Source organism: Pongo abelii, chromosome 11 (genome assembly GCF_028885655.2).
Source record: "Pongo abelii isolate AG06213 chromosome 11, NHGRI_mPonAbe1-v2.0_pri, whole genome shotgun sequence".
Lineage (NCBI taxonomy): Eukaryota > Metazoa > Chordata > Mammalia > Primates > Hominidae > Pongo > Pongo abelii.
The window spans coordinates 136,197,671-136,214,402 of record NC_071996.2 but is presented as its reverse complement, the minus strand read 5'-3'; the positions used below and the strand labels follow the sequence as shown (position 1 = coordinate 136,214,402).

Below are 16,732 nucleotides of genomic sequence, written 5' to 3'. Positions count from 1 at the left end.
CCCTGCAAAGAGTACACAGTCCAAACAGGGAGGCCGAGAAGTAAACAGATGGCTACTGCCTCAAGCTGTCAGGATTACAGTAGAGGGAAACTCAGGGGGAAATGGGAGCCCTAAGAAGGGACAACTTACCTGGCCTGGGAGCATCAAGGAAGCTTCCTGAAGATAATCTCTGAGCTGAGTCTTCAACAGTGAGAAGTAGTCCACCTGTGGAATGGAGGGAGGCTGTGCCAGGCAGAGGCAACCGCATATGCAAAAGCCTGGAGGTGTGGAATTTTCTAGGAACAGTTAGGCATCGCATATACCAGGAGTGTAGAGTTTGGAAGGAGACAGGGCAGGGAGGAGGGACAAAAGTTGGAGCTGGAGAGATGAGTTGGGGCCAGCGCCTGAAAGTGGGGAATCAAAAATTGAAGGGGAGACATTAAGAACAGGTTTGCATTTTCTAAGGATTACTCCAGCTGCAAAGCGGACAATCAGGGTATAATAAGGGCAGAGAAACCAATGAGGAGCCTACGGTAGAGACCCAGGAAGGAACCTATGAAGGTCTGAGCTGTGACCATGGCACTGGAGGTGGAGGATGGGAGGCACAAGGGAGCGGCCTCTGGGGGACTTTGTGGCCAAGGAGGAATGACATCCTCTCCCTGGTCTTTGTAGTGACATGGCCCAAGGTGTCCTGTTTTGTCTGAAGTCCTTTCATGTTGTATTTTCTATTGCTTGCAATCAAAAGTTGTTTCTATTGCTTGCAATCAAAAGTTTTATTTATTTATTGTTTATTTTTACTTTTTGAGACAGTGTCACCCAGGCTGGAATGCAGTGGTGTGATCTCGGCTCACTGCAACCTCTGCCTCCTGGGTTCAAGGGATTCTCCTGCCTCAGCCTCTCGAGTCGCTGGGGCTACAGGCACACGCCACCGTGCCCGGTTAATTTTTTTGTATTTTTAGCAGAGATGAGGTTTTGCCATGTTGGCCAGGCTGGTCTCAAACTCCTGACCTCAAGTGATCCACCTGCATCAGCCTCCCAAGGTGCTGGGATTACAGGCATGAGTCACTGTGCCCAGCCTTATTTATTTATGTTTATTTTCACAATTTGTGACAAGCAATCGAGAGTTTTAGCTCTTATGTGGGCCCACTTGTCCAGAAAGGCAAACGGATGCTTTAAGTAATGACACTGCTATCTCCATTCTCTTCCTTCTTTTTAAATGAATAGACTTTTTTTTTCTCGTCTCCTTCACCATTAGACTTTATTTATTTATCTTTTTGAGATGGAGTCTTGCTCTGTCATCCAGGCTGGAGTACAGTGGCATGATCTCACCTCACTGCAATCTCCGCCTTCCAGTTTTCAAGCGATTCTCCTGCTTCAGCCTCCCAGGTAGCTGGGATTACAGGCGTGCACCACCACTCCCAGCTAATTTTTTGTATTTTTAGTAGAAACAGGGTTTCACCATGTTGGCCAGGCTGGTCTCGAACTCCTGATCTCAGGTGATCCACCCACCTAGGCCTCCCAAAGTGCTGGGATTACAGGCATGAGCCACCACGCCCACCCTAGACTTTATTTTTTAGAGAAGTTTTAGGTTTACAGAAAAACTGAGCCAAAAGTACATGTTCCCATGTACCCCTCTCACCCTAACTCCCCATTCCCTATTATTATGTTATATTAATGTGGTATATTTGTTACAATTGACACGCCCATATTGATGCATTATTAAACTCCATAATTAATATTAGGATGCATTCTTTTTTTTTTCCTTTTTGAGACAGGCTCTCAATCAGTCATCCAGGCTGGAGTGCAGTGGCATGATCCTGGCTCACTGCAACCTTCTCCTCCTGGGCTCAATCCATCCTCCCACCTTAGCCTCCTGAGTAGCTAAGAGCAGAGGCGCATGCCACCACACTTGGCCTTTATTTATTTATTTATTTTTTGAGACAGAGTCTCACTCTGTCACCCAGGTTGGTGTGCAGTGGCACGATCTCGGTTCACTGCAACCTCTACTTCCTGGGCTCAAGCTATCCTCCCACCTCAGCCTCAGCCTCAGCCTCCCAAGTAGCTGGGACCACAGATGCCTGCCACCACGCCCAGCTAATTTTTTTGAATTTTTGATAGAAATGGGGTTTCACTATATTGCCCCGGCTGGTCTCAAATTCTTGAGCTCAAGCAATCCCCCTGCCTCAGCCTCCCAAAGTGCTGGGATTACAGGCATGAGCCACCGCTCCCGGCCAAGCTTGGCGTTTTAAAAGTTTTTCTGTAGACACAGGGTCTAACTATATTGCCCAGGCTGGTCTCAAACCCCTGAGCTTTACTGATCTTCCTGCCTCCACCTCCCAAAGTGCTGGGATTCCAGGCATGAGCCACTGCACTCAGCCTAGGGTACATTCTTTGTGTTGCACATTCTATAGGTTTTGACAAATGTATAAGCCATTCATCCACCAGCATCGATAGCATCATGGAGAATAAGTTTCATTGCCCTAAAAGTCCTCTGTGCTGCGTTTATTCATCCCTCCCTCTCCTCGCTGACAACCACTGATTTTCACTGTCTTCACACTTTTACCTTTCCCAGGATGTCATACCGTAGTTGGTATCAAATAGCATGTAGCCTTTTCAGATTGGCTTTTTTTTTTTTTTTTTTTGAGATGGGGGTCTCACTATGTTGCTCAGGCTGCACTCAAACTCCGAGGCTCAAGTTATCCTTCCTCCTCAGCTGCGAGCAGCTAGAACTATGAGCAAGCGCCCCACACCCAGCTTAGGACTGGCTTTTCACTTGGCAGTATGCATGTAAGTTTCCTCCATGTCTTCTCATTACTTGATAGCTCATTTCTTTCTATTGGTAAATACTTCTCATCACTGAATAATATTCCATTGTGTGGACGTATCATAGTTTATGCACTCACCTATTGAGGAACATTTTGATTGTTTCCAAGTCTATGCAATTATGAATAAAGCTGCTATAAAAATTCATGTGCAGGCTGGCCACAGTGGCCCATGCTTGTAATCCCAGCACTTTGGGAGGCTGAGGCAGGAGGATCACTTGAGCCTAGGAGGTTGAGGCTGCAGTGAGCCATCTTCGTACCACTGCACTCCAGACTGGGTGACAGTGCTAGACCTTGTCTCAAAAAAATCAGAAACAAAAACAAAAGCTTCATGTGCAGGTTTTTGTGTGGACATAAGCTCTCATGTAATCTGAAGAAATAGGAAGGAGCAGGATTGCTGGATCATATGGTAAGAATCTCTCCACTCCTTTTTCATGTCCCTCCCCTCTGGTGGGGAGACTAGAGGGTGACAACAGCTAGAAAAATGATGTCTGCAAAGCATAGGTCTTGGGTCTGTATAAAACAGAATGATCCTTCCTGAGGAGCAAAGGGTATTCTCTTGGGACAGAGGTCCTTGCATGGGTAGCCCAAATATCCTGGATTATACATGGGAGGGAGGGGCATTGGCTCTCATCACAGTTTCAAGGGATCTAGGATGCAAAAGAAATGAAGCTATGGTTTTTCCCCGCAGCTGAAGGCATCCTCACAGAAGGGAAGGGGAGTGCAACTGATAAGCTCAGTACTCTGAATCCTATAGAGTGAAAACCAGCCCTCTAGTTCTCATTTCTTTCCTTTTTTTTTTTTTTTTTTTGAGATGGAGTCTTGCTGTGTTGTCTATGCTGGAGTGCAGTGGCACCATCTCTGCTCACTGCAAACTCTGCCTCCCTGGTTCAAGGGATTCTCCCATCTCAGCCTCCTGAGTAGCTGGGATTACAGGCGTGCGCCACCATGCCCAGCTATATTTTTACTAGAAATGGGGTTTTACCATGTTGACCAGGCTGGTCTTGAACTCCTGACCTCAAGTGATCTGCCTGCTTTGGCCTCCCAAAGTGCTGTGACTACAGACATGAGCTACTGTGCCTGGCCTCTAGTTCCCATTTCTAACTGTACTTCAGGACTCAATGTCAAACAGAAGCCCTGGATGGGACTTGGCTCCTATAGAAAATACTCTACTCTCTCCTTTAATTCAAGAAAATTCCAGGCACATTGATGTGATGGCCACGTTATTTGTACAATGTAAAAAGAAATAGCTATAAGATAGAAAGGCAGATGATTTCTTTATTGTAAAGACAGCAGTTACAAAAGAGAATAAATATGACATTAGGATATATTTGTTAAAAATACAACAAAAACCCCTAGTATTTGTGAGCAACCCCAAGAACTCACAAGTATGGGGGGTAAGAACATCTACAGCTGGATACCCTGAAACAGATGTTAGAAACTGGCTAATGGTGAGTATGGCCACAACTTTGGGGATGTTTGAAAGGCCCTGGATCTGTCACTTGGGAATGTCAGGGGTCTACTGTAATACAGTTTGCACAAAGTCAGAGTGAACAGGAACCCTTTTACTCATTGGTATCCTAACTATTCTTTCATTCTTACAGTGAAGTAGTACAGTATTTAAGAGTGGGAAAAAGGCTGAGCTGGGAAGACACAGACGGAGCAGGGTGAAGAGGGAGGGACTGGGGAAATGCTAAGGGGCCAGGAGAAAGGTGGCAGGAAGGAGCAGACCTCTGTCCTTTCTCTAATGTGTGTCACCGTGGTGGCATGCTGTTCCTCCTGTTGAAGAGTGGACGGGCAGTGGTCCACCCAGCCTCCATTAAGACCCACCATTACCCAGGAACAGAAGATGCAAAGGCAACTGGCAGAATCCTACCAAAGATGAGAACAAGGAAGCTGGACGGGAAGCAGAGAGGAGTGCAGAGAATTCTCCAAGAAAATGGGCATTTTCTCTGAGGACCCAAAAAGACAGACATATCTCTACAAATTGACATAGCAGACTACTCTTTGATGTAGAATGGTAAAGGGACAAGGACAAAGTGAAGGTTGCTGAGAAGATACAAGTTCTGGCTACAGGTAGGGCACAGGAGCAGAGGCAGGAGACAGAGGTGGGCAGGCAACTGGCCCACCCTAGGACCCTCCTGGAGGGGCTTGGACACTGGGAGGAATGAAGGCTGGCATGGGAGCTGGCACGGGGTGGTGGATGGAGATGCTGGCTCAGGGAGGGGACTGGCAGCAGCGATGAAGATGCCTAGTCATCTCTTCTGGGGGCATCTGCAAGGCACAGCTGTGGGCAGAGGGCAAGGTCAGCAGGACTATGTACTGAAGTTGGCCTTGAGTTTCTGGAAGGCTGCCTGGCGGAGCCGCCTCTCCTCTTCCTCCCGCTTCCGCTCATCTTGCTCAGCTTTCAACTCTGCTTCAAACTTACTGGCCGATGACAAGGCTTGGACCTGCAGAGAAATAGCAGACAAAGACCAACTGAGTAAGGGAGGGCAGAGGACCCTGGAGCTGCTGACACCTGAGCCAACAGCCCATTCAGCAGACCTAGAGACAAGGGAACGTGGGCCCACGGAGGGCAGGACCCCAGCAAGCACTCTTTCTGTGTGGCCTTCAGAAGTTGCTTTCTGTTGGCGCAGACACCATCTCTAACACATCACTGTATTTGTTGCTGTGCCCCCATGTGCTTCTTTTGCTGGGGTTGGTCACTCTACTTCACTTTTTTTTTTCAGGATACAGTTTAACATCCCAGTTTATTAACCACTTTTACATTATTTTAATTTCACACTAATATTGTTCAGTTCTAGGGGAAAAGGCAAACCAAAATGAATCCCCTGATGGGATTTATTTTTTTTTTATTATTTATTTATTTATTTATTTATTTTTGAGACGGAGTCTCGCTCTGTCGCTCAGGCTGGAGTGCAGTGGCATGATCTTGGCTCACTGCAATCTCCGCCTCCCAGGTTCAAGCAGTTCTTCTGTCTCAGCCTCCCGAGTAGCTGGGACTACAGGCACACACCATCATGTCTGGCTAATTTTTGTATTTTTAATAGAGATGGGGTTTCACCATATTGGTCAGGCTGGAGGCTGGTCTTGAACTCCTGACCTCAGGTGATCCACCGGTCTTGGCCTCCCAAAGTGCTGGGATTACAGGCGTGAGCCACTGCATCCAGTCCCCTCATGGGATTTTGATTGGAATTGCATCCGTCTGTCTGTGGCAAAGGGATACCTTTAAAAAACATTTCTCCCTGGGCTGGGCGCGGTGACTCAAGCCTGTAATCCCAGCACTTTGGGAGGCTGAAGTGGGTGGATCACCTGAGGCCAGGAGCTTGAGACCAGCCTGGCCAACATGGCAAAATCCTGTCCCTACTAAAAATACAAAAATTAGCCAGGCATGGTGGCATGTGCCTGTAATCCCAGCTACTCAGGGGCTGAGGCAGGAGAATCACTTGAGCCTTGGAGGTCGAGGCTGCAGTGAGACTCCATCTCAAAATAATAATAATTTTTAAAAATACAGTTTTCCCTGAATGCCTCAGTTTTCATTCAATTATGTCTTTATGTTGCTCACTAAATCAGTCGTTCTATATTTACTTCTAGAAGTTACATGTTTTTGTTGGTATTGTGAATGGAATTTGGTGCCATCTGAGTATTTTAAATCTAACAATTTGTCTTCAATAATATCATATCAGATAAACCCATCTAAAAATCCTCTATTCTAGAACTGATTCTGTGAGTGTGTGTCGCAATCTGTAAAATTTCCGAACACTCTGAGTACGTACTTTCTTTTTTTTAGACAAGAGTCTGACTCTATTGCCCAGGCTGGAGTACAGTGGCGCAATCTCAGCTCATTGCAACCTCTGCCTCCAGGGCTCAACTGATCCTCCTGCCTCAGCCTCTCGAGTAGCTGGGATTACAGGCACATGTCATCACATGCCTGGCTAATTTTTGTATTTTTAGTAGAGATGGGGTTTTACCATGTTGCCCAGGCTGGTCTTGAACTCCTGAGCTCAAGCAATTCACCCGCCTCAGCCTCCCAAAGTGCTAGAATTACAGGCATGAGCCACCGCACCCAGCCTTATGTACATTATTTAAATAGACTATTAAATTGCTCTCCAAAGTAGCTGCTCCAATTTACACCCCCACAATCATGAACTGGAAGCTGTCATTTCCCCACAACCTTGCCAAGGTTATCATTAATGTTTTTACTTTTTGCCAATCAGATAGCCAAAAAATTCGCACCTTCTTTTATTTCCTCTTTTGTAAATTTCCCATTTATATCCTTTGCCCACATTTCTATTCAGTTATTATATTATTTTTAAATTTGCAGTTCCTTTTTTTTTTTAGAAATAGTCTTGCTCCATCCCCCAGGTTGAGGTTGAAGTGCAGTGGCACAATCATAGTTCACTGCAGCCTCAAACTCCTGAGCTCAAGCGATCCTCCTACCTCAGCATCCTGAGCAGCTAGGCCTATAGGCGCATGCCACCTATAGGCTAATTTTTTTCTTTTTTGTAGAGATGGGGTTGCACTGTGTTGCCCAGGCTCGTCTCAAACTCCTGGGCTCAAGCAATTCTCCCACCTCAGCCTCTCAAAGCCCTGGGATTATGGGCATATACCACTGAGCTCAGCCCTAATTTGCATTTATTTACATAAGGTTAAAAAAAAAGATAAAAGAATATTTACTTTCCTCATAAATACTAGGTATTAGTCTCTGGTTATACATATTTCAGTTACTTTCTCCCAGTTTTTTGCTCATCTTTTAACTTTAAGGCATTTGGGACGATACACATATTTAAAATTTTGATGTAATCAAATTGATCAACCATTTCCGTTCTGCCATTTGCATTTTATGTCATGTTTAAGAAGGTCTTCTAAACCCCCGAGGTTCTAAACCCATTTTCCTGAATTTCCTTTTAATACCTTTATGGTTTTGTGTTCTCATTTGGCCCCTTAAGCCACAAAAATAAGCTCATTTATTTCACTTTTTTTTCTTTCCTGTCAGAAGGCAAATGTGCTGACATCTTAACAAGATTGGAGGGAGGCGCACTTCACACATGGGCATGAAAACCTGGTCATCACATTATGAACCACAAAAGGATCTAAGTGCACTTATTTTAGTGCAGAGTATAAAGTAGGGACTTGACTTCATCTTCCTAAGTGAGGAACTTAGGATTGTCTCAACACCTTTTATTGCTAGCCCATTATTCTCCCAATTCTCAACACCAATTGTCTCAACACCTTTTATTGCTAGCCCATTATTCTCCCAATCTTCTTCATATCCTAAGTTCCCACATGAAAGAGATGTTTCCATTCTCTATCCTGTGCCATTGACTGATTTGTTTATTCCTGCACCCATACTCCGTTATTTAATATTACTGCTTTATAGAATGCCTTGATATTTATAAGGAAAGTAAATATTCTTTTTCTTTTTTTTTTTTTTTGAGGCAGAGTTTGGCTCTCTTTGCCCAGGCTAGAGTGCAATGGTGTGATCTCGGCTCACTGCAACCTCTGCCTCCCAGGTTCAACCAATTCTCCTGCCTCAGTCTCCCGAGTAGCTGGGATTACAGGTATGCGCCACCACGCCCAGCTAATTTTGTTTTTTAGTAGAGACGAGGTTTCTCCATGTTGGTCAGGCTGGTCTCGAACTCTCCACCTCAGGTGATCCGCCCGCCTCGGGCTCCCAAAGTGCTAGGATTACAGGCATCAGCCACCGCGCCCAGCCAATATTCTTTTATCATGCTAAAGAAGCATTGTTTTCTTATTTTAAAATGTTTTATTATGAATGGGTATTAAACTTTACCAAATACCTTTGAGATATTTAATTTAAATGACTTTTTTCTTGATAACCTATGATAGCAACATTTTCAAATTATTCTTGCAGTTTTAACATCTATCTCCTTAAATGCAATCACTGCATTCCATTTTTTGAAGTTTTAAGATTCTTTTTTTTTTTTTTTTGAGATGGAGTCTCACTCTGTCACCCAGGCTAGAGCTCAATGGTGTGATCTCAGCTCACTGCAACCTCCACTTCCCGGGTTCAAGTGGTTCTCCTGCCTCAGCCTCCCGAGTAGCTGGGATTACAGGCACATGCCACCACGCCCAGCTAATTTTTGTTTTTTTTTTTAGTAAAGACAGGGTTTCACCATGTTGGCCAGGCTGGTCTCAAACTCCTAAACTCAAGTGAGGTGCCCACCTTGGCCTCCCAAAGTTCTGGGATTACAGGCATAAGCCAATGCTCCTGGCCCCTGAAGTTTTAAGATTCTTAGAGCTACATTCATTGATATAATTATTTTTTCGAATGTGTCATTTTTATCTGACTTTATCAGAATCAATGGCTTCAGAGAATGAATATGATATTATCTTTTTCAATATGTTTGCATTCTTTTTATAACATTGGAGGACAAGGGAAGAAGTAATCTTTACATTTCCCAACATTTAACTGTCTTGGGGGAGTTGGAGCAGAGTTCTCAACTTTCTAAATGTCTGTTTTTTTGAGACAAGGTCTTATTCTGTCACCCAGACTGGAGTGCAGTGGTGCAGTCATGGCTCACTGCAGCCTCAATCTCCCAGGCTCAAGTGTTCCTCCCAATTCAGCCTCCGAGTAGCTGGGACTACAGGCATGCACCGCCACACCCAGCTAATATTTTTGTTTGTTTTTGTAATGACAGAGTCTCACTATGTTGCCCAGGCTGGTCGCAAACTCCCGGGCTTAAGCAATCCTCCCACCTCAGCCTCCCAAAGCGCTGGGATTGCAGGTGTGAGCCACTGCACCAGGTCACTTTTACTCTTACGGAATTATAATCGCTAGAGGCAGGGACTAAAAACTCTCTTTTATTATGTTTGCTTTTTGTTTTGTTTTGGAGACAGGGTATTGCTCTGTTGCCCGGGCTGTGGTCCAGTGGCGTGATCATAACTCACTGCAACCTTGAACTCCCAGGCTTGAGCAGTTCTCCTGCCTCAGTTTCCCAAAATGTCCAGGTGTGAGCCACTGCACCCAGCCTAATCTCTTCTAAAAACTGCTCCTGTCCTCCAAAATAGCATTTCCCCAGGGTTTCCTTGTATCTCTGATTACACCTTCTTCTCCAAAAGCCTAAATGCCAGCCTTCCCCACAGTCCTGGCACCAGGCTGTTCTACAATAGGTCAATCTCTAATTCTTGGTTTCAACTTGTATCTTGTGAAGTTAGCTCCTGTGGTCTATGTTGTGAGGTGCCCAGAAGCACCCACTTCCTGCCTTATTTCTTGCTATGAGGCCTGACACATGGCTCAGGGGCCTAAGGGAGACTGACTCCACCCCTGGCTCCAGGAGAGCCCAGTTGAGATAATGATATTCCAGCACTTTCCAATGGCAGGTTCAGAATTGGGCATGTGTGGAAGAAATTACTCCATGACCCTCAACATGTAGGATCCTCATCTTCCCTAGTGGCATAATTACAGCCAGGCAGACAGATCCCAGAAAAAAAGACATTCCCTAACCTCCCACGCAGCCAGGAGTCACCCGGTTCAGTCAAACAGGATGTGATCAGAAACTATTTGCAACCAACACCATGGCCTTCAAATGAAGGGGCACGCCTTTCCCGTGCCTGAAGTCACCTCACACTTGACACCAAACCCTGTTCATAACTTTTCCTCCTCAAACCACAGCCATTCTGGGAACACGGGAAGGCCAGGCTTTTTTTTTTTTTCTTTGAGACACGGTCTTGCTCTGTCACCCAGGCTGGAGTGCAATGGCATGATCTTGGCTCACTGCAACCTCTGCCTCTGGGCTCAAGCAATTCTCATGCCTCAGCCTCCCCAGTAGCTGGGACTACAGGTGCATGCCACTATGCCCGGCTAATTTTTGTATTTTTAGTAGAGACGGGGTTTCACCATGTTGGCCAGGCTGGTCTCAAACTCCTGACCTCAAGTAATCCTCCTACCTCACCCTCCCAAAGTGCTGTGATTACAGATGTGAGCCACCGCACTCGGCCTGGGAGGCTGGTCTTCATGAAAAATATCATCAACTCCCCTCCTTACAAACCTCATGGCACTTATCTCCCTCCTCCAATGGAGTGATGAGGAACACTGTGACCTCTAGAGAATTCTCAATTTGTCTCCTCCTCTTCCCTAGTCTGGTTGTCCCTGCCCTTATTGGACCCACAATTCTTTTCAGGACATCTGTGAAAACTTTCCTGAGTCTAAACTGTCCCCAGGCAAGTGTGTCCTGATAGTGCCCACCCTGATCACGTCAAGGCCCTGCTCAAACACTCGAGGGCTCCCCTGCACCTGCGGCTGTGCATCGGAATCATGTCACAGCTCCATCAACTACACGTTTCCTGAAATCCACCTTGGAGAAATCCCAGGTGGATGTGGGTGGGCCTGGGAAGCTGGTATGCAGGTGGTTCTAACGCTCAGCAGTCGGGGGAAGGCCTGACCTTCCCAACCAGGTGCCCAGAGAGGAGCTCCTCTCAGCCTTAGGGAGGCTGGAGCTCTCTGTCCAGTAGCGTCCAGTGTAGCCGGGAGCCATCCTATCTCAGAGTCATAGACCACACATGCCATGGTGCACCAAAGGGTGGCAAGTGCTGGCCCAGTTTCCTGATCACCATATTCTCTTTCTTTCTTTTCTTCCTTCCTTCCTTCCTTTCTTCCTTCCTTCCTTTCCTTTCTCTCTCTTTTTTTTTTTTTTTTTTTGAGGTGGAGTCATGCTCTGTCACCCAGGCTGGAGTGCAGTGGCACAATCTCGGCTCACTGCAGCCTCCGCCTCCCGGGTTCAAGCAATTCTCCTGCCTCAGCTTTCCAAGTAGCTGGGATTACAGGTGTGCGCCACCACACCCAGCTAATTTTTGTAATTTTAGTGGAGATGGGTTTCATCATGTTGGCCAGGCTGGGGTCACCATATTTGCATCTTGGCTTTCACCTCCAGCCATGTCACCAGCCCTGCTCCCTCACACATCCTGTATCCTCACATTGGGACGCCTCTCCAGCCTCCAAACAAGCCTCACCCTCTATGCCTTGGAGCCTTCCACTTGCTGTTCCCACGATCACAACGCCCTCCCTTCCTTGATTACAGGGTGAATCTCCATTCATCTCGGAACATCTGTCACAAATGGCGGCTCCTTTATGGCCCTCTCCCAAATCCAGTGATGATGCCCTCCATTTGTCATCCACGCAAATGTTTATTGAGGGCCATTATATACCAAGCACTGTAATTACAAAGATATCGTACCTACTCTGCCTTTGAGTCTGGGTGAGGAAGCAGACCTATAAACATAACGAGCTGCAAGAATTTTTATTGTCATTCTTTTCATCTTTTCTCCAGTTATAAAAATAATGCACACTCATTGTAAGACATTACAAAAATATAAAATAAGTCCCTCAGACAAAACTATTATTAATACTTTGGCATATAATGATCCAGGTTGGATTTCATGTTTACAAAATCAGGTTTCCAGCATATTGTCTTGCTTCATTTATTCTGGACATCTGTCCCCACAGACACACAGCTGCATCTCATTTTTTGACAGCTGCAGAGTGTGCAAATGTGTGGGCATATCACAATGAACTCACTTCCCTGATAATGGAAGTTTTGGTTATTTCTAATTTTTCTCTATCACTAACAATATTGTATGAAAATCCTTGTCCATACATGTATGTGCATTTGCAATGGGTGCAGTGGCTCATGCCTGTTATCCCAGCATTTTGGGAGGCGGAGGCAGGCAGATCACGAGGTCAGGAGTTTGAGACCAGCCTGGCCAATATCGTGAAACCCTGTCTCTACTGAAAATACAAAAATTAGCTGGGCGTGGTGGTGGGTGCCTGTAGGCCCAGTTACTCAGGAGGCTGAGGCAGGAGAATCACTTGAACCTGGGAGGCGGAGGTGGCAGTGAGCCAAGATCGTGCCACTGTACTGCAGCCTGGGCGACAGAGTGAGACTCAGTCTCAAAAAAAAAAAAAAAAAAAAAAAAGAAGAAGTCTTAAGAGGTAGAATTCTGGAAGGGAAAAATATAAAATGTGAATAGTTAGTTTCAAACTGCTTTACAAAAAGTTGGGTCAAAGTTGCAGTGAGCCAAGATCCTGCCACTGCACTCCAGCCTGGGCAGCAGAGCGAGACTCCATCTCAAAAAATAAAATAAAATAAAATAAAAAGTGAGTTAATTTATATTTTTACCAAAAGCATCTAAGGGTGCCTTGAAAAGATAAATTATAACACCACTTCCATGTGTACTAGAGGCACACAGAAGAGGATGGACAGTCAGGGAGAGCAGCCCGGGGAAGGGAACTCTTCAATGTGGGTCTGGATGAAGAAGCAGAGTTTTCCAGGCAGAGGCATTTGGGTAGGGAGTTCAGGCAGAGGGAACAGCAGATCCAGTTGGGAAAGGCGTGGCAGCATTTGCAGGGGGTGGATGAGGCTGAAGCAGGGATCAGAGCCAGATTATAACAGGTCTTGAATGCCCAGATAAGACATTCCCAGACACTCAAACCTACTTCAACTAGAGCACGTATCACCTTGCACTGGAGCAGTGGACTGAAAACTGTCCTGCTAAGCTCGGGCTCCCAACCCTAGCACCTCTACCAAGGCATCATAAGACATCTGCATGTTATATACTCAATGGATGGAGAAGACCCATCCCTGCAAAATAGCCCTTCCCTCCTCTCTATCCTCTCTGTGTCATTGTGGAGCTTGCTTTCTTCACTGGACTATGTGTGTGCCCTGGGAAGGGCAACAGTTATGTCCACTTCGCCTTTAGAAAGCAGTTGTATCTTAGAGCTCAATGTGGTGCCCAGCTTTGCTGGAGATGAGCTGAATCAATGCTAAGTCAGGAAGGAAGGGCCAAACCACTTTCAGGATTGGACACATGGTGCCAGTGTTTAACGCGCAATGAGTGGTTGGCTTGTCCCTGACACTGTCAGATGAGAGCACTGGGCTTTCAGCATGGCAGAGAGATGATGAAATCTGTCTCCAAGCAGCCTCAAAGAGAAGTAAGAATTTAGAGTCCTGCTTAGGGGACTGGGCAGGCCAGGATGTGTCATCAAGGCACTCTGTCTCTGGGCAAGCTTCCAGAATAAACAAACAAAACTCCACAAGAGTCCCAACAGCCCATATCACCCACGAAGGGCTCACAGTGAGCCAGGCACTTCCTAAACGCTTTCATGTACATGAACTCATTTAATCATTCAGGCAATTCTATTGTCACTCCTCCATCATACAGATGAAGACACTGAGGCTCAGAGTGGACAGGGTAGGGAGATGGAGGAAGCAGAGTCTGAACTCAGGCGAACTAGCACACACTGTGCTGGTTGGCAGGGGACTTGGAGGACCCTCCTGGTCTGTTTCTGCAGGTGTGTTCTGTTGAGATGGAAATGACAGCCACAGTCTGGTGGGCAGGGTGAAGGCTGGGAGTGGTTGCTCCTCACAGAAGGAACGAAGCACCTACCTTGGCTTCAAAGAAGTTCTTGGCACCTTTGACACCCTCCAGGGCCACATCGATCTCGGAAAGCTTTGCCAGCGCCATCAGCCCACTGTCCTCCTGCAGCTCCCCTGACGCGGCCTTGTGGAAAATGAGCAGGAACTACAGGGGAAAGAAAGCAGGGAACCAGAGTCAGTCTCACTGAGAGATTCACAACCAGCCCTCTGGCCCAAGCCGAAGTCACTCTGCCAATCACTTAAGAAAGATGTTTATGTGTGCATGTGGCAAATTATTTTTTTCCCTCATCAGATTGTCAAAAATGAAAACATGCCCATTTTCCCCAAGGCTATAGGGAAATGGGCACCCTCATATTTATTTGAGAGTGTAAACCGATTCAAACTTTTTTTTTTTTTTTGAGGCAGAGTCTCGCTCTGTTGCCCAGGCTGGAGCGCAATGGCGTGATCTCGGCTCACTGCAACCTCTGCCTCTGGGCTCAAGCAATTCTCATGTCTCAGACTCCCGAGTAGCTGGGATTACAGGCGCGCACCACCATGCGCAGCTAATTTTTATATTTTTAGTAGGGACGGGGTTTCGCCATATTGGCCAGGCTGGTCTCAGACTCCTGACCTCAAGTGATCTGTCCGCCTCGGCCTCCCAAAGTGCTGGGATTACAGGTGTGAGCCACTGCCCCCCACCCTCAAACTTTTATTTATTTTCTTTTTTATTTATTTAATTTTTTGAGACGGAGTTTCACTCTTGTTGCCCAGGCTGGAGTGCAATGGTGCGATCTCTGCTCACTGCAACCTCTGCCTCCCAGGTTCAAGCGATTCTCCTGCCTCAGCCTCCCGAGTAGCTGGGATTACAGGGACGCGCCACCATGCCCAGCTAATTTTTTTGTATTTTAGTAGAGATGGGGTTTCTCCATGTTGGTCAGGCTGGTCTCAAGCTTCTGACCTCAGGTCATCGGCCCACCTCGGCCTCCCAAAGTACTGGGATTACAGGTGTGAGCCACCGCACCCGGCCTATTTATTTATTTTCTTGAGACAGGGTCTCGCTCTGGAGTGCTGTGGTGCGATCATAGCTCACTGCAACCTTGACCTCCTGGGCTCAGGTGGTCCTATGGCCTCCGATTCCTGAGTAGCTGAGACCACAGGCGTGTGCCAACACACCTGGGTAATTTTTCTTTTTTTTTTTTAATTTGTAGAGACAGGGTCTTCTACGTTGCCCAGGCTGGTCTCAAACTCCTGGTCTCAAGTGATCCTCCTGCCTCAGCCTCTAAAGTGCTGAAATTACAGGTGTGAGGCACTGTGCCTGGCCTTGATGGGCACTTCGGAAATGTTTACCGAAAATAAGATGCTTTTTGCCTTCCAACCATTAATTCCACTGGTGGGAATTTATCCTTTAGAAACATTCCTACAATGGTTTAAACATTATCTATGAAAGTAAAAAATTAGCAGCATCCTAGTTTACGGTGATGAAAGAAAAATCAAATAAACCTGTATATACTATTTTTTAAACACTAAATAATTTAATATTTCCAATGGTTTTTTAACAACTTGTATTTTTCTTGTGTGCCTCATTTTTGCATTAGATTGTTTACCTGTCTTACCATTTGCTAAAGATCTTCATGGAACCTGGTATGTTTCAAATACTTTAGCTCTGTCACTTGCCTTTTAAGTATGCTTACGCTAATGTTCAACTTTCAAAAATTTTACATATAGTGTTATGCTTAGAAAAACCTTCTTCAGCACCAAGGTTATATAAACAACCACCTACGTTTTGTCTACAACTTTTATGGATTCTTTTTTTTAACCATGTAAATATTTAATCTCTGAAATTTATTTTTATTTATCATGTTACGTTAATCATTAACCTTATTTTCTTCCAAATGGTTGGTTAGTAATCCTTGCATCATTTGTTGAATAATCCACCCTCCTCCTCCAGATTCAAAATGTGATCTGAATTAATTAATCTTCAGGCTTCCAAAGAACAAACTTTTAAATAAATAAATTGGCCAAACTTTTTTTTTTTGAGATGGAGTCTCGCTCTGTTGCTCAGGCTGGAGTGCAATGGCTCGATCTCGGCTCACTGCAACCTCTGCCTCTCAGGTTCAAGTGATCCTCCCGCCTCAGCCTCCCAAGTAGCTGGGATTACAGGAGCGTGACACCACACCTGGCTAATTTTTGTATTTTTAATAGAAATGGGGTTTCACCATGTTGACCAAGCTGGTCTTGAACTCCTAGCCTCAGGCCTCCCAAAGTGCTGGGATTACAGGCATGAGCCACCATGCCCAGCTATAAATTGGCCAAACTTAAATGGCAGTTCCCCCATCTTCCTGTCCTCTCCCAAGGCAATTCTGTGGCTTTTTTAGTTATATTCTTTAAACAACTGCTATCTAAGTTTCATGACTTATTTTTCCATATGGAAAGAATATAAACTGATATGTTCCAAGCCATCATCGAAAGAGGCTCTCTTCAGGTTTTCAGGTGCTACCTAAAGTGTGTGCACCCACAGGAAAACTGCGGGTTTCCAGGTCTTTTTTCATAACCCTC

At 45.7% G+C, this 16,732-nt stretch overlaps 1 protein-coding gene and 1 non-coding gene across 2 annotated transcripts in view; both read right to left on the bottom strand.

The window, feature by feature from the left end:
* Positions 1-4,059: 4,059 nt before the first annotated feature.
* Positions 4,060-16,732, bottom strand: part of EFHD1 (EF-hand domain family member D1) — a 50,465-nt gene continuing 37,792 nt past the window's right edge. The window contains exons 3-4 of the mRNA XM_002812992.5: positions 14,208-14,342; positions 4,060-5,251 (exon numbers count right to left, since the gene is read on the bottom strand). Coding sequence (XP_002813038.3) covers positions 5,117-5,251; positions 14,208-14,342 — 270 coding nt within the window. The 3' untranslated portion in view covers positions 4,060-5,116. The remainder of the gene's footprint in view (positions 5,252-14,207; positions 14,343-16,732) is intronic.
* LOC112132506 (small nucleolar RNA U13) lies at positions 7,792-7,894 on the bottom strand. The gene has a single exon (XR_002914271.1). It is a non-coding gene; the product is annotated as a small nucleolar RNA U13 (small nucleolar RNA).